The sequence below is a fragment of the Eucalyptus grandis genome, chromosome 2 (genome assembly GCF_016545825.1).
Source record: "Eucalyptus grandis isolate ANBG69807.140 chromosome 2, ASM1654582v1, whole genome shotgun sequence".
Classification (NCBI taxonomy): domain Eukaryota; kingdom Viridiplantae; phylum Streptophyta; class Magnoliopsida; order Myrtales; family Myrtaceae; genus Eucalyptus; species Eucalyptus grandis.
In genome coordinates, this window is record NC_052613.1 from 8,887,564 (window position 1) to 8,908,728 (window position 21,165).

General features: G+C 42.1%; 2 protein-coding genes across 2 annotated transcripts; one reads left to right on the forward strand and one right to left on the reverse strand.

The window, feature by feature from the left end:
* The first annotated feature begins 1,350 nt into the window (after positions 1 to 1,350).
* Positions 1,351 to 3,580, forward strand: LOC104434401 (cytochrome P450 CYP736A12). Its single transcript, XM_010047339.3, has 2 exons — positions 1,351 to 2,053; positions 2,464 to 3,580. The coding sequence occupies exons 1-2, from the start codon at positions 1,361 to 1,363 to the stop codon at positions 3,289 to 3,291; spliced, it is 1,521 nt and encodes a 506-aa protein (XP_010045641.2). The 5' UTR covers positions 1,351 to 1,360; the 3' UTR covers positions 3,292 to 3,580.
* A 15,017-nt stretch (positions 3,581 to 18,597) lies between these two features.
* Positions 18,598 to 20,485, reverse strand: LOC104421594 (transcription factor MYC2). Its single transcript, XM_010033603.3, has one exon. The coding sequence runs from the start codon at positions 20,285 to 20,287 to the stop codon at positions 18,815 to 18,817; it is 1,473 nt and encodes a 490-aa protein (XP_010031905.2). The 5' UTR covers positions 20,288 to 20,485; the 3' UTR covers positions 18,598 to 18,814.
* Positions 20,486 to 21,165: the final 680 nt, after the last annotated feature.

The following is a 21,165-nucleotide window of genomic DNA, read 5'->3' on the forward strand; positions in this document are numbered from 1 at the left end:
TGAACTTTTAATTTGTTCAGTATGACCTCTTGAACTTTATTTCGATATGCAATATCATCCTTAAACTTTCAATATGTGTTTTATAGATTTTTTGTACATATTTAAGTTAATCCATAAATTATATGAACATGTTCAGTGTTATCCTTCAATTAATTCAGCTCGGGAACTATATTAAACACATATCTAAAGTTCAAGAACTATATTAAACAAATTGAAAATCAGTGAATAACATTACACATCGAGCTAAATTTTAAGGATCACATCGAATAAATTAAAAATTGAAGAATCATATTATATATTAAGCTAAAGTTTGGAAATTATTTGTGTTGGTTTTCCCAAATTCAGAGGGAAAAACAATACTTGTGATTCACGCAAATGTGTAACCACATTCAGAACTTTCGAAGCCCTGGCGATGCATTTTGTCTTTGGTCGCGTTCTTGCAGAGCAACCCATCCTAGAAAAAAACGCCGTTCGCTTGCGGCTGGCCTCCGCCTCGCGTGCCAGGTCAACGTGTCCGTAGATGTCTTGTTTTTCAGCGAATTTGAATTGATGAATATTTTAATTTCTATAATTAATAATATATAATTAATTAATACTTGATTGGTACCGTAGTGGCCCTTTGGTTGGGTGAATCAGCAAGGACCACCTTACAAGGCTAAATACTCCTGGATGACCAGGGAAAGGTGAAAAGAACCCCCATCGGGAAGTGAAACCGTAAGCTCGGACCTCCACTTAATTTCACCCAAGCTTCATCCTGATCATGGATAGATCACCTAGGTTCGGGTCCATTTTTTTCATCATGTGGGAGTTAGAATTAATTCCCGTTTATCTACTTCTAGCGATCCGGCTTCTGCAATTGTCCCTGTCTTGGGCATGTTCCACGTTCGTCCCGTCGTTGAGTGTGCCACTAGATGTGACCAAAAATAAATTTGACCTCAAAGTCATTGTTCAAGTTTGTGAAACGGAATCCGCAAAGATTCAACGACAACTTGACGGTGATTATGAGCGCATTCTATTAACCCAATCCCTTCACGTACTAATTGTATTTAACCTTATGTTGCCCTTGAGAAAATGAACGATCGTCCTTATTAAATTGTCTTTCATTAGAGAAAAAATAATATATATAAAATAACCATCACTTAATAGAGAAAAGTAGATCAATATCAAAGTATAAGTTTTTATTTTAAAATCATATCCTTGAAAAATGGGATCACAGTATCGATGACATGTTGCACTCGTGTACCTCGGGAAAAAGTTGGAACGCGTGAAAAATTCATGCACAGTTTCTCGCATTTGTCCAGTTATAAATGATATGACCCTCAGTCACCCTCCCTCACTCATTCACGAGACCACAGGAAGCATGGACTTTTCACCTCTTGCCATCCTCCTGTCTCTCCTCTTCACAGCCCTCCTCTCCTTCGCCGCCCGCCGCCTCCTCCTCTCGAGCGACCGGAGCCGCCGGAGGCTCCCACCCGGCCCGCCTCCGCTCCCCATCATCGGCAACCTCTACTTGCTGGGCGACCTCCCCCACCGCAGTCTCTGCAGCCTCTCGGCCCGGTATGGGCCGATCATGTCCCTCCGCCTAGGCCTTGTCCCGGCCGTCGTTGTCTCCTCTCCGGAGGCTGCCGGGCTGTTCCTCGGCACCCATGACGCCATCTTTGCGAGCAGGCCCAGGATCCCGGAGGCGGAGCTGGAATTCTACACCACCAAGGGCCTCGTCTTCACCGAGTATGGCCCGTACTGGAGGAGCGTGCGGAAACTGTGCACCACGCACCTGCTGAGCGCGGCCAGGGTCCGGAGCTTCGAGGGCATGAGGAGGGAGGAGGTGGCCTCGCTGGTGGCCTCGCTGAGGGAGTCCGCAGCAGCGCATGAGGCGGTGGACTTGAGCGCGCAGGTGGAGCGTGCGATGGAGGACATGGCTTGTAGGATGATACTGGGGAGGAGTACGGACGGCGAGCACGATCTGAAGGGGATCATTCAGGAGAACGCGAGAGTCGCCGGAGTCTTCAACTTGGCCGATTACGTGCCTTTTCTCAGGCCACTTGATCTTCAGGTACGTGCAGTGCTATTCATGCGATTTTCGCATTCCAACTCTCTATCTATATTTACTGTGTTAAAGCCATACTAGCACGGATCATACGTCTCCCTGCATCAGCAAACTCGTTGATTTTCCATGTCTTCTCGTAGTACATCCTTCAAATACAATAATTTCGCATGTGGTTCACGTATGTCTGCTCGCGCGTTCGACGAACATAATCGACAAAAAACGAACATTGCTATCAGAATATGGACAGTTGCAGTGTGCTGACACGTTCTGGGGATACGTTAAGAGGGAAATTCAACACGACGAACTTCTAATCGATATTGGAACAGTCATCTTCCGCAACTAACAATCCACCGTCTTTCTGGTCTATCTTCTGTGGCAAGCTTGAGCGAGGCACTGATGAAGATTGTTTTTCTTAGGGGTCGTCTCGGCAGTTCAAGGCAGTCAGAAGGTCGGTTGACAAACTCCTAGAGAAGATTATCGACGACCATGTGCAAGACACTGCTCATTATGACAGCGAACATCAGCAGGATTTCATCGACATATTGCTTTCGATGATGAACCAACCCATAGGCCCTCGCGAAGAAAAGTATATCATCGATCGAACGAATATAAAAGCCATAATACTGGACATGATCTCGGGTTCCTTCGAGACAGCATCGACCTCCATCGACTGGGCATTTTCTGAACTCATGAGGAATCCACAGACGATGGCGCACCTTCAAGAAGAGCTAGAAACCATCGTTGGCTTGACTAGAATGGTTGAGGAGTCGGATCTACCGAAGCTAAATTATCTGGACATGGTGGTGAAGGAAAGCATGAGACTCCATCCAGTTGTGCCATTACTAGTTCCGCGAGAATCCATGGAGGATGCCGTCATAAACGAATGCTTCATACCAAAGAAATCCAGAATCATCGTGAACATATGGGCGATCGGGCGAGATCCTAGTGTGTGGTCAGAAAACACTGAAAAGTTTGTACCCGAGAGATTTGTTGACAATGGAATAGACGTGAAGGGGCATCATTTTGAGCTGCTTCCTTTCGGTTCAGGACGTAGGGGATGCCCTGGAATTCAGTTAGGCCTGCTACAAGTGAAGCTTGTTCTGGCTCAATTAGTGCATTGCTTCAAGTGGGAATTACCCGAGGACATGGTGCCGAGTGATATTGACATGAGCGAAAGGTTTGGCTTATCAGTTCCAAGAGCTAATCACTTGTTAGCAGTGCCGACCTATCGCCTGCTTGTTTAGATCCCCCAAAAGGCTGCCTTTCTACCTGTCAGTTAGGGTAGCAATTACCTAGCTTCTGTTTTCTTTTCTGTATTTTGCCTTAGTTCCGATTAAGCCTATCTGCGACTTATAAGTTCTGTTATGATGTATCCCGCACCGATGTGAATGAGAAGCAGTACACCTGAATACAAGGAAATAAGAACTACAATGTTGCTCGGCCTGTTCTGGTAGCAAGACAATAGCGAAAATGGAATTCATAAGGTAATTGAGTATATTTCAACATCTTGATGGACATTCGCCATTGTGATAAGTTTCCAATTCGTGTATCGTTTCTTGCATTTTCGTATTAAATTTGGGTCCAGCAGGGATCGTTTCTCTAGTCCAGTGGCGACTAACTTTCTTCCGAGTACCCTGGCTTCGTTAACTCAGATAAACTGCCATCAAACACCAGCGCTCCATTTTGATGCCGAAAGGCTTCCGCAACAGTTCAATCTCAACCTCTGAGATCGATGACAGACAAGCCAAGCACGGAAATTACCTTCTCGGGGGTGCTGTGAATGTAAACCAATACCTGTACTTGATCTCGCAATTACCAGATTTCTATCTTCATTTTGGCTCTGGAAGCTGCTCAGAGGTTCATCCTTCCCTGCTGCCGCATGCAACATCCAATTATCAACACTTTTCCCTATCACAATCGAATATAAATGTTGAGATTCCGTTAGTTTCCCTCTCTTATCATTTTCCCTTCATTTCGAGGAAGTGCTTTGTTAGGGTCTTATTGCTTTCGACTCAGACAGAGTACATGATTCCGAATTACAAATGGATGGTCCTAACCCGAACTTCATTCGATGTCAAATTGCAATGTTTGACCAGCGTTGACAGATAGATAACATCAGGGTGGTGTTGTTCTGGAAAAGATGTCCTCGTAATGGATTTGTGGCAAACTGTGTTACTTCAATAATCGATGTACCTCGCCCTCACTGTTGCTTCAAAAGTGAAAACCTTTTTCCGCAATCGATGATGCCTCCGAATGTCCCTACAGGCCCTGCTACTGCCGATGGCTCAACCAGTTCCTTGAAATTTGCCTTTTCACTTAAATCTTCAAAAGCGTCCGCAAGATTTTGTGACCTTGCAACAAACTCAATGAGGAGCGACGTGAAAGTTGCCAGAGACAAAGTACTTGCGCTTTCATATGTTTTTGATTCTTCAACAACAGGATCAGTTCTCAGCGAGATTCCCGCAGGCCATGATATCTGTTTGGTCCTCGCACCATCTGCGGGAATAACTACAGGAACTGGGGGTTTCAACCCTGTGTTTGGCTTCTCGGCATCCAGACTTCTTGGTGCAGAAAACGGCCTGAGATGTAGTACGGTTTCACTAAGTGACTTATGCTGTAAAACCTTATTCTTGAGGCTCTGCCCAGTTTTTTGCTCGTTTCCGATTTCCCAGCTCTCTGAGTTGACTAAAATGTATGACTTCCGGTCAACTTTGTTCCGCAACTCTTCTGCAGCCTCGTGCACTTCGAAGAGTATGTCTACAGGCCCTAATTTTTCCATCTTCTTTACCTTATTCCCAAGTTCACGTAATACCTAACCAGCCGCAGTTCCCACCCGCTGCAGCTCATTGCGAAAGACCTCTCTTCGCTCAGCTGGAGCCTGCAAAGAGGATTCACATCTAAATATAAAATACACATGCAGACGATCGAGGCAATGCAAAGTCGCTCAGCTTTTGACAGAAAAGAAGTTGGTACCATCTACTCCAATATTTTAACAACTGTAATAACGAATTTATTGAACTCTAAGCCTAGGCGTTGATCTCACATGTTTTCGTCATAATCTGCTTCATAACAATGATACATCAGCGCATGACAATAGTCCGGCACCTCTGATAAAAATGCTCAATCCTTGAGCAAGGTCTTATATTCATGAATGTTTATATATCAATAAGGGAAAAAATTAAATTACATAACTAAAACTTCAATGCCTTTGTCCAGCATAGGTGAATGTGAGCACCACTTTTTTCCCATAGCATGTTAATCAGCAACGGTGCTCAATCAAACCCACAGTTATGCCATTTTTATTAAGCAGTAGCAGTCCATGTCAGTATCATTCATTCATCAGAAGTTGCATATTATGGCACAGAACATTAGAACCCAAAAGACTTAATATCAGATAGATCATGGGTAATTCAAAGACCTAAACCCACACATACGGTGGATGCATATGGGTGCGCACAAATAAGCCTTGCATGCAGATGCTGCCCAACCACACAGGCAGATGAGATAAACAACACAGTTCATGAATACAAAAGGTCGTATGCAGTGTGGTTGATAAGACAGAAACTCTATGCATCTACACATCTACACCAGCAGTAGCCAGAACTTCAGAAGTACCCTCAAGTGACTTCGGTGGTACTTAAGAAACAATGGCATTGCATCCTTCATTCTTCTATAAGTGAAAGGTTAAAACACAAGATCCCATTCAAGTAAAAAAAAAAAAGAGTGGTAAACGACTTACTTCCGCCACAATGTGATGGCTAGAGCTAAAGGAACAGAGCTTTAAACTAAATTCCTGCGGAGATTGTCAGTTGAAGTGCAAAATCTCTGCTGGAAAAATATGGAAAGAGAAATGAGTGATTTCTCCTTCAGTGCAAGAGGACATAGGTAAACTTGATATCAAATGAAAGAAGTAATATAGTATTATTTGTTAAGGACGTACAGAAAACGGAGTATCTAAAAAATAATAAAATATTGTTAAAAATTGTCAATGTTAGCACCATCCATGTCATGTAGGACAGTCAGAGTCCACGTCAACAAAATTTCCGGTCATAATTGGTCGGATCGACTTAATTGATAAATTTTGAAAAAGTTTATGATTGAAACTACTTTAACTATTAACATTTCAATGGATTAGAGGACAAAACCGCAATAAACTATAATATGTTAATTTTATCAAATTAGCTGATCCTAAAGAAAACATTTTTGAAAGTGTTGCCAAGATTAGATCGAGATGTATGCATGTGTCACGGTTAATGATTCTCTCGTACTCGTGACACTTACGAGTGAAGCTTGGGTTATCAAGTGAAGGGTAAGTAATGCAGAGGGAATGAATACAACTGCTTTTGTGGGAGTGGCATGGGAACAATCCATGCTAGGAGTCCTAAGATAGAAATATTATATTACTTAGGAGTTCTAACAACGAGGTTGGCCTCCCGTGCACAAACTGATTGAGAGTTAATGCCACTTTTCCAATGAGGCCATGGCGAGCCGAAACTAGTTATCGAGCCTAAAGTGATATAATGTCTTGCTCGATGAATTAAATGTCCAAGCTAAGTTAGGTGTAGTACAACCTCATATAAGAAAGCTATTTGCCGAACTATTGAATGAAAGTTGGCTTGGTGAATTTCACTCGCCAGGCGCCACACATGTTATTCGTGGCTAAGGATGTGACATATCAATTTTCAGCTTCAAATTTCATTGGATAAGTTTGGCCTCTTGTCAAAATGATTATAGTGTTTTTCTAAGATAGCCACTCATGAGATAACCGACTTATCAGGTGAAGCCGTTAAAGAATTTTAATACAATAGACTTGAAAATTTGACTAGGAATCGACTTTTCGATCGTGCTAGTCTGCAATGGTTATTACGGCATAATTTGAAATCGATCAGAGACCGGAGATAGGTTGACTCGACTGAGGTGTGTAGTTAAACGTGGGCGATTCCAATAAACTGCAAAATTCTCATCGATCGACACTAGACCGCTTTTCTATTATTTTAGGTACCTTGTGTCCATATTTGAAATCTCAAGATTTTCACGACCACCGAGAGTCACCAATGTGTCGAAGAGGTACGTGTGGCTCGAAGAAAATCGATCACGGGTCAATTGCACCAAAAATTCCTAAAAGTTACCCGGTAGGTAAAGTCACACTAAAAACGCGTCTGATCGAAAGTAACTACGAATTTGAATTCGATTTCAGAAATTAAAACTTCAGTCGTGTCATGAGTCATTCTAGGAATATCGACTCACATTTTGAGGAATTTCTAGTGGGTTCTGGATTTATATGAAAAATCAAATCGGGCAATTCGAAAAATGAATGGAAATTCGGATTGGTCAATTTCAAGAGAATTTTGGTATTTGGTGTGAATGAATGGGTGATGGGAATTTTTGTGGGCTTTTTCCGCATCAAATTGGACCCCAATCAGAGAAGTTTGTTTGAAAAATCGGATTTCGAGAAAAATGAAATAGAATTTGGATTTGAGAGAAATTTGTGAGATAAAGAGGCCGTCTTATCTTGGTCTTCGTTTAGACTTCAAATTGCGCAATTGGCGAGGAAATTGGCCCTAGGATGACCAATTGGCAAGGTGTTTTGAAGTTAATCAAGATTATATTTTTGTTTTAATCTTTTTCTTCCTTCTTTCCCTTGGTCTCTTGCCCCTTCACGTAGACCCTCCCTTGTCTGCATATTATTTCTTCCTTTTTACTTCTCTCTCCACGTTTTTCTTTTTTTCCCACACACGCACACATCCCCTTCCTCTCGGCCGCACGTTTCTCTTTGTTTTCCCCCTCTCTCTCTCTCTCTCTCTCTCTCTCTCTCGATTTGTTGCCCCCACTGACGGTCCCATTTGTAAAATTCAACCTCACTTTTTCTGTTTGACCAAACTTTCACTTATCCAATAATTAAGTACTTCTCTCTCTCTCTCTCTCTCTCTCTCTCTCTCTCTCTCGGCTGTGTGGATGAGCTCCCTCCCCTGTCTCATTCAGCTTCTGCTCCATTCGTTATCCCCCCTATCAAGACCAAGGAAGTCTTTTCTTCTTTTCTTCTTTTGTGCTTTTGCTGCCCATCTTCCTCGCATGTTTACTGCCCCATGGACACACCACCAACTTGTCGAGCCCCCACCATTTTTGTCTTCAGTTGTTGTTGCTTCATGTGCAGCTTCCCACCGATTCACCAGCAGCGCCCAACAAACGCAAAGCTGCCCCACCATTCGTTCACTTTGGCCCAGCTTCGAAGCCCAAAATAGCAACTCGTTCCAGCAAGCCCGACGGCCACAACTTGGCCCGGTTCATGGCCATTTCGGCCTCGGCCCGTACTTTGACCCGCGACCGCCAAACCTAGCCTGAGCCGTGCTCAAATCAGCCCTCGTGGCAGCTCGTTCAGCCTTGATCAACAACAAAATCGGCAAGGGTTAGTGGGTTTAGTGGCTCGTTTTCAAGCCCATCCCAATCTCGTTTGGCAGACCCGCTTTGAAGGAAGTTGTTCCCCGCAACGTTCCCGTCAATTTGCACCGACCCGCTAGCCAAACAAGTGAGTTTTGATCATTAATCCTCACTTAGTCGGCTAATGATGCTTAGGGGTTGTTTATACTTAATTAAGTGCAATTATTGGATAAATTATATTAGAATAATTAAATTAGAGACTTACCGACGCATGTTAGAGAAATTGTTAGTGTATTTAGCAAGTAGACACACTCTATTATTTATTGAGCAAATCTCAGAAATTTTCCTAATCTTTTTGGCATCTAATTAAGCATTATGGGCCTAAATTGGATTTATTGCAATTATTTAATAATTTATGTAATTATTTATTTATTTATTTATTTTCCTGAAATTAGGCTGGGACAATCGACGACTAGAATTTTATGCTGATTATGGTGGTTCAGTCCATTTATTTAATTGAGCTTTAAATTGTGTTGAAACAATTTAATTGTATTTTTAGGATTTTATTCCTAAATTAATTATTTTAGTAATTGATTAGAAATTAACTGAGCGTTGGTTTGCAACGCCAAAAATATTTTGGTGGACCATATAAAATGGTGAAAATTGTGGAAGTGAAAATTATCATATTTTGGCTAAGGCCGACCATGTATTCACACACGGTTATTTTCATCGGGTGTGATAAAAATGATGAATTGTTATATGATGAAAATGGTATACTATCTTGGCCTGGGGGCCCTAAATTATCAGCTTTAGGCGAGCATATAAATAGTATACCATAGTTTTAGCTTTGGGTGAGCATGTATTATCAGTTTTTGGTGAGCATGTATACTCTGATGGCCTGGGAGCCTTAATCTATCAATTTTGGGTGAGCACATATACAATATACTATATTATCAACTTTGGGTAAGCTATACTATCTATTATCAGCTTTGGGTGAGCAGTCCTAGACTAAGGTCGGACTTTATAGATAGTATTGAATGTACCGATCAGGGGAAGGTCGTGGTGACATGTAATCGACTAGGCCGATTGATAAATGATTTGATCTAATGCTATGAATTGATGTGTTTCCTATACCTTTGATATATACTGACATGCAGAAATGAACTGAGGTCAAGGTAAGTCATTTGACTCATGTTATGCTTTGACAGCCTCTAGAGTGTATTAGCTTCCTAATCGAGTCTTAGGGGGTAGAACTTGCTGAAACATTGTTTCACTGGTTATTGTATAACTATTTTCAGGTGCGCAAATAGCAACTCCCCCTAGGAATCTTGGTCGTCCCGTGAGAATAACCGAACAAATTACTGTTTTCCCCGATCTCATAAATGATTGAACCATGAGTTGGTAGTGACCTCAGTCTGGATTGAGGAAGTCCCACACCAGGAGGTACCTGATCAGTTCAGAGTCTAGTTCCATACCACTCCCTATGGTCTTAGATTAGGTCCCCTTAGGGGTTTTAATATCCCTGCCAAGGTGATTGATGTTGCCCAGGAGGAGAGTTTAGTAGGCCTTCCTGATAGTGATGTGGAGGACCCGTCGTCTTGCCCAGATCCCGTGGACTCCAAAGGTTTAGCGATCGGATTTGAATAGGACAACCAGTTTTAGGAATTGACCCTTTGGTAGACCTTGTAAATAATGGAAAGTAATGTATATAAATTATCTTAATATGTGAAAAGGTGTGTTGTGGTTTTCAAGGAAATGTGGCTCTGTTTTTCTATTTCATTGAATTATTTTCTGGGGATTATTTATCTGTTTTCACATATGTATTTAAAATGAATGGGTCGGCAATGCATCCTGAGACGTCGCTATTTAATCGACCATAGAGGGATGGACGAAATTTTTATAAAATGGGAAGAGTTGTGACATCCTGATTTTCAGGTTCTGATTTTGATTGGATAAGTCAGGCCTTTCGTCAATGCGACTATAGTGTTTTCTTCTGAGATGGCCACTCATGAGATATTGAAAGCCGTTAAGGGATTTTAATGCAATAGAATTGAAAATTCGACCAGGAATCAACTTTTTAACCGTGCTAATCTGCAAGAGTCATTACGGCACAATTTGAAATCGATTAGAGACCGGAGATAAGTTGATTCGATTGAGGTGTGTAGTTAAACTCGGGTGATTCCAATAAACTGCAAAATTCTCGTCGATCGGCACTAAACCGATTTTCTATCATTTTAGGTACCTTGTATCCATATTTGAAATCTTGAGATTTTCGTAACCACCGAGAGTCGCCAATGTGTCGAAGAGGTACGTGTGGTTCGAAAAAAAATCGATCACGGGTCAATTGCACCAAAAATTCCTAAAAATTATCCGATAGGCAAGGTCACACTAAAAGTGCGTCTTATCGAAAGTAATCGCAAATTTGAATTCGATTTCAGAAATTGAAATTTCTTTCGTGTCATAGGTCATTCTAGGAACATCGACTCACATTTTGAGGAATTTCCGGTGGGTTTGGGATTTATATGAAAAATCAAATCGGACAATTTGGAAAATGAACGGAAATTCGAATTAGTCAATTTCAAGAGAATTTTGGTATTTCGTGTGAGTAAATGGGTGATAGAATTTTCGTGGGCTTTTTCTACATCAAATCGGACCCCAATCAAAGAAGTTTGTTCGAAAAATCGGATTCCGAGAAAAATGAAATAAAATTTGGATTTGAGAGAAATTTGTGAGATAAAGAGGCCATCTTATCTTGGTCTTTGTTTAGACTTCAAATTGCGCAATTGACGAGGAAATTGGCCCTAGGATGACCAATTGGCAAGGTCTTTTGAAGTTAATCAAGATTATATTTTTGTTTTAATCTTTTTTCTTGTTTCTTCCCTTGGTCTCTTGCCCCTTCACGTAGACCCTCCCTTGGCTGCATATTATTTCTTCCTTTTTACTTTTCTCTCCACGTTTTTTCTTTTTTTCCCATGCACGCACACATCCCCTCCCTCTCAGCCGCACTTTTTCTCTTCCTTTTCCCCCTCTCTCTCTCAATTTGTTGCCCCCACCGACGGTCCCATTTGCAAAATTCAACCTCACTTTTTCTGTTTGACCAAACTTTCACTTATCCAATAATTAGGTACTCTCTCTCTCTCTCTCTCTCTCTCTCTCTCTCTTGGCTGCGTGGATGAGCTCCCTCCCCTGTCTCATTTGGCTTCTGCTCCGTTTGTTGTCCCCCCTATCAAGACTGAGGAAGTCTTATCTTCTTTTGTGCTTTTGCTGCCCATTTCCCTCGCATGTCTGTTGCCCCACGGACGCCCCACCAACTTGCCGAGCCCCCACCATTTTTGTCTTCAGTTGCTGTTGCTTCACGTGCGTCTTCCCACCGATTCACCAACCGTGCCCAACGAACATGGAGCTACCCCACCATTCGTTTGCTTTGGCCTAGCTTCGAAGCCTAAAACAGCAACCCATTCCAGCAAGCCCAACGGCCATAACTTGGCTCGGTTCACGGCCATTTTGACCTCAACCCATACTTCGACCCGCAACCGCCGAACCTAGCCCGAGCTATGCTCAAATCAACCCCCATGGTAGCCCATTCAGCCTTGATCAGTGACAAAATCAGCAAGGGTTTGTGGTTTTAATGGCCCGTTTTCAAGCCCGTCCCGGTCCCGTTTGGCGGACCCATTTTGAAGGAAGTTGTTCCCCACGACGTTCCCGTCAATTTGCACTAACCTGCTAGCCAAACAAGTGAGTTTTGCTCACTAATCCTTACTTAGTCGACTAATGATGCTTAGATGTTGTTTAGATTTAATTAAGTGCAATTAGATGGATAGATTAGATTAGAATAATTAAATTAGAGACTTACTGATGTATGTTAGGAGAATGGTTAGTGTATTTAGTAAGTAGACACACTCTATTATTTATTGAGTGAATCTTGGAAATTTTTCGGGTCCATTTTGGCGTCCAATTTGGCATTACGGGCCTAAATTGGATTTAATGCAATTATTTAATAATTTTCATAATTATTTATTTATTTATTTATTTTCCAGAAATTAGGCTAGGACAGTCGACGACTGGAACTTTATGCTGATTATGGTGGTGCAGTCCATTTATTTAATTGCGCTTTAAATTGTGTTGAAACGATTTAATTGTATTTTTAGGATTTTATTCATAAATTAATTATTTCAGTAATTGATTGGAAATTAATCGAGCGTCGGTTTACAATGCCAAAAATATTTTTGGACCATATAAAATGGTGAAAATTGTGGAAGAAGAAATTACTATATTCTGGCTAAGGCTGATCGTGTACCCACACATGACTATTTTTATTAGGTGTGATAAAAATGATGAATTGTTATATAATGAAAATGGTATACTATCTTGGCCTGAGGGCCCTAAATTATTAGCTTTGGGCAAACATATAAATAGTATACCATAGTTTCAACTTTAGGTGAGCATATATTATCAGCTTTGGGTGAGTATGTACTATCAGCTTTGGGTGAACATATATAGTATACTTCGATGGCCTGGGGGCCCTAATCTATCAGTTTTAGGTAAGCACATATACAATATACTATATTATCAACTTTGGGCAAGTTATATTATCTATTATCAGCTTTGAGTGAGTAGTCCTAGACTAAGGTCGGACTTTGTAGATAGTATTGAATGTACCGACCAGGAGAAAGTCGTGGTGATATGTAATCGACTAGGTCGATTGATCAATGATTTGATCTGATGCCATGAATTGATGTGTTTCATGTACCTCTGATATATATTGATCTATAGGAAGGAACTAAGGCCAAGGTAAGTCCTCTAACTCGTGTTGTATTTTGGCAGCCTCTAAAGTGTATTAGCTTCTTAATTGGGTCTTAGAGGGTAGAACTTGCTGAGATATTATCTCACCGGTTATTGTATAACCATTTTCAAGTGCGCAAATGGCGACTCCCCCTGGGAATCTTGGTCGTCCCATGAGAATAACTGAACAAGTCACTATTTTCCCCGATCCCGGAAAGTGATTGGACCTATGAGTTGGTAGTGACCTCAGTCTGGATACCCAAATCAGAATCTTAGTGATAATGAGGATCCATCCGAGTGTTTGGACTAAGCTCATATCTATTAGCCAAGTAGTAGTACAAGGATTTCCAATTTTGGTTAGTACCCGCCATATCAAAGACATGGATACCCTAAGCCCCTTTTGTGTATGTGAAATAAGCTTGTAATGATCACTAATTATGTAATATATGAAGTATGTTAGTGGTATTTGTATCTCACGTTCCCATGTGATTTGTGTCGGGGTTTGTTTGTATGTTTACGCGCTTTCTGCATGTGCATAAATAAGAAGCAAATGAACTTAGGATGGTGACAAAGCTTGGAATGTCGCAAAATAACCCGCAACTCAACTTTTGAATAAAGGGGGGTTGAGAGAGAGAGAGAGAGAGAGAGATTGAAGAGGGTCATCATCGTCGACCAAGAGGAGGCGAGGTAGGCTTGAAAGATTTGACATCTTGAATTTTCTACGTTGGACAATAGTATTTAGCATGATTTTCCGTGACCATTATAGTTATATAAGTTATAGAAAGGGATTGATATGCCCTGAATTTCATATATTATGATATTCGAGTTTCAAATTTATTGAATTGAAAATTTTCTAATTTTGATATCTTTCATTGATGAATTTAATAGATTCAAATATTTTTAAACTCACCAATATTCAGAATGAATTTTAATTTCCCTAAATCTTTATATCTATTTGATTGGCATGCCCCTTTTCTTTTCTCTACCAAAATTTTTAAACAGATGCATTGGCCAAAGAAGAGGAGCTTGTCTTCATCTCCATCAAAATATCCTCTTGTGGCAAAATCTTATTAGGTCATTTGTGCTCTGAGGGGCCACTTGAAGCTCATTTATTGGAACACGTATTCTTTCTACCTTTAGACCTCATGATTTTAGCTGAAGATCATTATTACTTAATCTTCTTTGGCCTTATCAATAAGTGAAGCCATATAATTTCACCATTTGTAGCTTTTATATCTTGAACACATCATTTCATTTTCCACCAAATATTTTATTGAATTAGACAACCCATGATATCATGCATTACATCATTCATGACAATATCACACATTAATGCCTTAATGACTCATTCCTTTTACTTGGCCAAAAAGAAGCCATCTCTCATTTCAACTAAAATATCTTTCTCTGCTAATCTTATGAAGCCAGCTGCATCTTAGCTATCTACTTGGGGCCACTCAAAGCATTTCTATTGGAACACATACTACTCTTAAATATAATGATTTTAACCCAAAGTAATCATTACTTTTAAATTTGGTTTGTTAGATTCATTTCCTTTGGCCTATAAAAAGACCTTCTTATGTCTTCAAGCTTGTAAAAGGGAGAATTCTAGAGAGAGAGAGAGAGAGAGAGAGAGAGAGAGATCTTCATTCGCTTTCCTCTTTTATGTTCATATTTCGATCTTTTGAGTGAAATGAAAGGTTATATTCTTGTATTGTCAAAGTTTCAAAATTTCATGTTTCAAGAGCTTACAAGGTGATTAAAGCTTTGATTTTCATGGCACCCTATTTGAGGTAAGTGAAAACCCTAGGCACTTGATCCACTTAGCGCTCTTGACTTGGTTTATGGTTGTAAATTTTAGTTTGAACTTTGATGTTAAGGGTATGCAAGTTTCAATGATTGAGTGTTGAATCGTTGTATTCTTTTGGCTTGAATTGATGAGTTTTTACATGCCGATGTTTTGATCAATTGATTTCCATTAGATTATGTTGAAATGCATGAAAATGACCAAATATCGTAATGATCGTGGCAATTATGTTATGATGAATTGCTCGTGAATGATACTACATGAGTAAGACCTTGGCCACAGTCTATTCGCCTTCAAGCAAATTTCCTTGTATGAGTTTGAGGATAAGACTCCAGAATCAGCCAGATGTTCTACTATATATGATGGTTCTCTACAAGGTTGATATAATATCAAATTCTATTATGACATGGCCCTTGTGATTATGGTATGACTTGCTTGTATAGTCAAGGTATGACATGGCTCTTATAGTCATGGTATGTTGATCATCATCATGCGGATGTACAGTGGTGTGTCTATCCCAATTGATGTAGATGACATCCATGATGAATGGGGTGAGACATGGCCAAGGGTATGTATGATTCTCTCCTCATGAGACAATGGTGATGATGCCTTATTAGCTAAGATGCCTCATAAATCGAGAAGGTCATGGCCAGTGATATGTATGAATTCACTTATGTGTGTAATGGTGAAGTACATGACAAGTATGATTCTACTTGTATGTGTGGTAATGAGCTCCAATGACATGTATGAATTCATTTGTGTGTGCGCGATAGTGAAATTCATGATTAGTATGAATTTGCCTACATATATGTATATATATGTGTGTGTATTCTTTTGTATGGTGCTAAACTAATAGGTGGTACTAGTGCATCATAAAATCTTATGTCATATGATTGCTTATTGGAGGGGGGGGAGGGGTGGACTTGCGTTATTGGCATATCGCAAACTTGCTTATGCATGATTATAGTATTATCTTGAAGTCTTGTTGTTTGATTTGGTGTCAGGTTGAGTATTACGACGATCTCCTACCTTAGACCTAACGATTTCATTTACTAAGCTTCGGCTTACCCCGTATTTTTTAGTGTCTAGGATGGTCCCTTTGCGATATGACAATGGAAAGGACGAGGTGATGCCTGAGATCATCACCCCCTAAGTTGGATGACAGCTTGCTTATGATATAATACAGGAGCAATAGAACTAGTGGGCCCATGTGATTATGGTTAATGGCTTGTTATTGGCATATCATAAACTTGCTTATGCATGATTATTTAGTATTTTCTTGAAGTCATGTTGTTTGATTTGGTGCCAGGTTGAGTATTACGACGATCTCCTACCTTAGACCTAAGGATTTCATTTACTAAGCTTTAGCTTACCCTTTATTTTTTAGTGTCTAGGATGGTCCCTTTGCGATATGACGGTGGAAAGGACGAGGTGATGCCTGAGACCATCAACCCCTAAATTGGATGATGGCTCGCTTATGATATAATATAGGAGCAATAGAACTAGTGGACCTATAGCCCATAGGTTCCTAGTCTATATATTTTGATGATAAGTACTAGCATTTGTATAAAGAAGAAGCATATATATGCATTAACCTCCTGCGACTTTCCAGTATGATATATTGTGATTTATTTTGTAGTGCTTCCACGTGCATATTTGTAAGTATCAGATTTAAATGGAAAGGACACATGTAGTGTGTGACATACCTTGGTTGTCACAAAAGAGGCTAGTATGAGGAGGAGTCAATGCTAGTGAGGAGGATGGAGTCGACATCGATGAGGGCCTTATGAAGTGAGAGTCGACAATGGCGTCAAGATGAGTAAGGTGCCGATCTAGGGGAGGTGTCGAATGAGGTTAGGGTTATGGAGGAGAGTCTTTTGAGTGAGGGAGGCATTGAGCTAATCTTAGGTTTAGGGAGGAGAGTCCTTCGAGTGAGAGAGTAAAGTGGAAAAGAAATAGATATTTTTACTTCTCATTTCTGTTTTAAATGTATTTATGGGCTAAAAATTTGTTCTAAAATTAGAAAATGAAGTTGCGTTACTAAACGGATTTATATTTTAAACTTGTTTTTGAAATAAAAAATAATAATTTTGGAATAGAAATAGAATGATTATTATCGTGCTTGATTATTTGATTATTCGCTCATGACACGTTTCACGACATACTCATTGGCAAGGTAAATTGTCAAAAAAAAAGTCCTAAACTTATTAAAATTTTACCTATTGAATTTTAAATGATTTCATGTTCTACCAATTGGGTCTATTTGGCCAATGTTTATTGGAAATTACTAACATGAACGCCGACCATCTTAAGGAGAAAATATTAGCCGTAGCTTGGATTACAGCGTGTCATAATCATAGTCCATTCATTGGGTGACACGTGTCGGCCAGTGCCCATGCTAGGATTATACTTCTGGAGAAAAAAAATTCGACTCTCTCTCTACTTTCACCTTTCTCTATCGACTCTCTCTCGTTCGCTCACCCCTTCGTTGCGCTGCTCTTTCTCTAACGTACGATGAAGCCTGCCATCTGACGAACCATGCTGTCGCCACTGCTTCCACATCTGCCTCGTCCACCACCTCTGCATCCGCATCCACTCGTCTCTCTCTCGACTCGCTCTCGGCCTCTCCGTTGCCGCCCGATGAACCACTCTACCTCCGCCTCCTTCTAGGTACTGATTTTCTTAGATTTTCTCAAACATTGTGTGTGTATTTTTATTTTTTTTTTCTTTTTTGGACGTCGATTTGTAATTGTAGGGTTTTCTTTTGACCTTGGGATTTTTTTTCCCTCCATGTTCTCGCCTTTGCCGTCCAACAAACCATGTCGCCGTGTCCAAATCTACCTCGTCCGTTACCTCCGCCATTTGACGAAACCATGCCAAATGACGTCGTGTTCTCTCCATCTCGCTTAACTTCCTTTGTCTCGCATTGCCCCCTTCTGCCTCCCTAAGTATTGATCGCTCTGTCTTTCTAGCCTTATTATTAATTAAGGATGAAAAAAATGCCTTGTATCATGAATTTACAGACTTTAGATCTCTAGAATGGTGTAATCTACCTTCCGGAGAAGTGGTGTTTATGTTCTCCTGATTAGAACAATGTCTGCTAGGCGCATGATATTATTCTTACCTGGATTATAATCAAAACCCAGAGAGTGATTTTGCAGATGTCTTGAATTTGAAAAAATCTGAGTATACACGAACATAGTAATCAAAGATGGAAGACCCCATAATTGCAAGTAAAATTAAATGGTTTCATTAGAGATGGAAAGAATTAACATCGAGATAGGTTTTATAGGTTTATACTTGTGAATGTTGCCAGATGCCGGTTCTCTTTAGTCTTCGAGCAAGTTACTAATCAGTGAAGATGAAGAACTAAGTCATTTGCTTGTTTGTACTGAAGTATGGTTTATACTGCAAAAAATGACGTCAACCATGAATTAGGATGAAACCTCATTATTTATGTGCGTTATGACTGATGAATAAGCTCATTATATTTCGTTGAATTGGATTAATAGCGAGTGGATTTACTTGCGACTAGTGGATAAATGAATATGTTCTGGGATTGAATATGTTCCCGCGGTTCAAGTAAGAGTCACTAGTTATAGATAACATTAAGCACGCATGGTTTTGTCTCCTATCCAACTACAGCCACGTACATCAAATTAAGTACACACCCATTACCCGGCATATTTGAAATACCACGCGATAGTCACAACGATTAACTGAACAGGGTTCTCTTGGGGAAACCACACCGAGAGGCAGTACGTACTCTCTCTCTCTCTCTACACCCGCAATTTCTCCGGCCGTCATTGTTCTAGTGCCCGAAGAAGCGCAGCTCTGAGATCTGCCTCCCCCTTGAGCCCCTCCGGAACCCTAACCACCACGTCTTGGAGCAAGAGGTCGTTCACCGCCGACAGGCTGGCGTGGTGTATGTGGAGCTCCAGGTCCCGCATCGCCGCCATCAGCCTCGCCGACATGTAGTTCGCATTCTGTGACTGGACCCTTATCATGGCATCGCACCCTACAATCTTAACCTCCACTTCGAGCAAAGAACCGCCGCATCCGGATGGGCTACTATGGTCGACGGAGGAGGTGGAGCTCAGGTTGTCGGTTGCGTCGGTGACCTCCTGTTTGAACTTCTTGGACTCTCTCTGCATCTGGGACTCCAGATCGCTGATCTTGGACTTGAGCTCGTTGATGTAGGACACTGCGTCGGAGAGCAGGGACGACTTGTCCATCTTGGACACGTTCGGGACCACTGCTCGCAGCGCGTAGAAGCGGTGGTTCAGCTTCTCCCGGCGCTGCCGTTCGGCTTCCACGTGGTTCAGTGGTGGGTCGAGGCCTAGGCCTGGCTTCCTCCCTCTCTTCTTGGGGGTCCTCTTCTCGGTCATCACCACTGCCATGAAAGGACTACCAGAATCGGAGTGCTCCGACTCCACCAGGTAGCTGCAGGAACCGAACGGGGCCTCTGGCTTCCCACCAGCTCCTTCCACCAGCGGCTCCTTCTTCTTGACCTTCTTTTCGTAGTCATCGTGAGAAGCAAAATCACTCTCTTGAAGGCCCGCAATTATTCCAATGTCAAAGAAAGAAATGTCGCAAGGGTCCTGGTGGAGCTGGAACGGTGGTGGTGGGTGCTTGGGAAGGAGCAGATCGGAGCCGAAAAGAGACTTGGCTCGTTGAACAAGGCCCCAGTTTTCAGGGATGACATCGCAGGACCCTAATTCAAGGACTCCATGGCCAGTTGGGATGCAGACCAGGGTGCGGATGCCATGGAGCTCGGCTTCCTTGGTTCGGTCGCACTCGTACGACCCAAGGTCACGAGCGCCAGTCAGCCAGACCAAGGATCCCGTGCCCAGGGCCTTCCCAGGAATACCGTCTCCAGCCGAGAAAGAGCGGGTCAAGGACATGACGTAGAACCACTCGGCATCAGTCACGTCTCCGGTGGGGGCGGGGACATCGGCAGCAGCATCCGGGCGACTGTTGCTGGGGTCGTGAGGCAGGGCTTGGAAGAGCTTCCCGCAGTCAGAACGGGAGGCGAGAGTGAGTTTGGCGGAGCCTTGGAAGTGGCCATCGCCCCAGGCGAGGAGGAGGCGGCCATCGTCGTGGTTGAGGAGTTGCCAGAAGATGGCGTAAGCCCACCACTGGGGCTGGCTCTGCACCACTAGCTGAAGCCTCTGCTGGAGGGTGAGGCCGAGGCTGGGAGGGGGAGTCGCCGTGGGAGACATGGGCTTGAACACCAGGGAAGAAGATGAAGAGGAAGAGATTATCAGCTCTCCCATCACCACCACCTCTACCTCCTTAGCTAGACTTTGATGACTTGTGGGGCGCACCGGAGGAGGGCTCAGAGAGAGAGAGAGAGAGAGAGGGAGAGAGAGAGAGAGAGAGAGAGAGAGAGGGGTGGGTAGGGTTTCTTTTTTGGTACAATGGGGGCAAGGCACCTGCCAAAAACAAGCGAGTTACGAGAAATGGCAAGAAAGTAATCTGCTTGTTGCAATTTAGAAGCACGGGTGAACTTTGTCCATTGTACCTATTTTATTTAAGGGACGTGTGCGGGACCGGAAAGTCAGAGAGAGGAGAGAGAGTGAACAATAATCGAAAGGCAGTCGTACATGCATCCAGAGGGATGGAAGTGGGAATTGGCGTTGGGGGGATGGTGGTGGGGTCAAGAATTTGGAAATATGCATCATCGCCCTGTCAAATTATTGAATAAAATAAATATGGACGCCGTAACTTAGACGGGCACTGAACCTGAGCAAGTTTTTAAACGGCTCCACCTTGAATCGGGCATCAGGTGCCAGTTAGCCAAATTTCATTTATAGAGATTTAACTGGGATTACGGGATAACGTCCCCACGCTTCCCGCCAACCCTCCAAAAGGGAGGGTAGCGCCCTCGGATCCCCCGTGAAGTTCTCTCCAAAGATACTAGGCTGGGTTCAGGGAAATGAAGAGGCCCATGTAGCCCCCCTCGTGAGTGGGCTACCCCGTGAAATAAAGGCCAAACAAGCCGCCGCTTCCCACTCCTCCGTGCGACTCTGGTTTCATTCACCAATCGCTTCATTTGTATCTTGCACTTTCCATGGATCTGCTTCTTCATCGACAGATAACTTCGGTGAAAGAAACAAATCCCACATGCAATGTGGCTTCCCCCCTTCCCCCC

Bases quoted from the DNA above. Each gene is read 5' to 3' on its own strand.
- LOC104434401 (XM_010047339.3), top strand. From the start codon at position 1,361: ATGGACTTTTCACCTCTTGCCATCCTCCTGTCTCTCCTCTTCACAGCC. The intron at 2,054-2,463 runs GTACGTGCAGTG...TGTTTTTCTTAG, and splicing joins TCAGGCCACTTGATCTTCAG to GGGTCGTCTCGGCAGTTCAA.
- LOC104421594 (XM_010033603.3), bottom strand. From the start codon at position 20,287: ATGGGAGAGCTGATAATCTCTTCCTCTTCATCTTCTTCCCTGGTGTTC.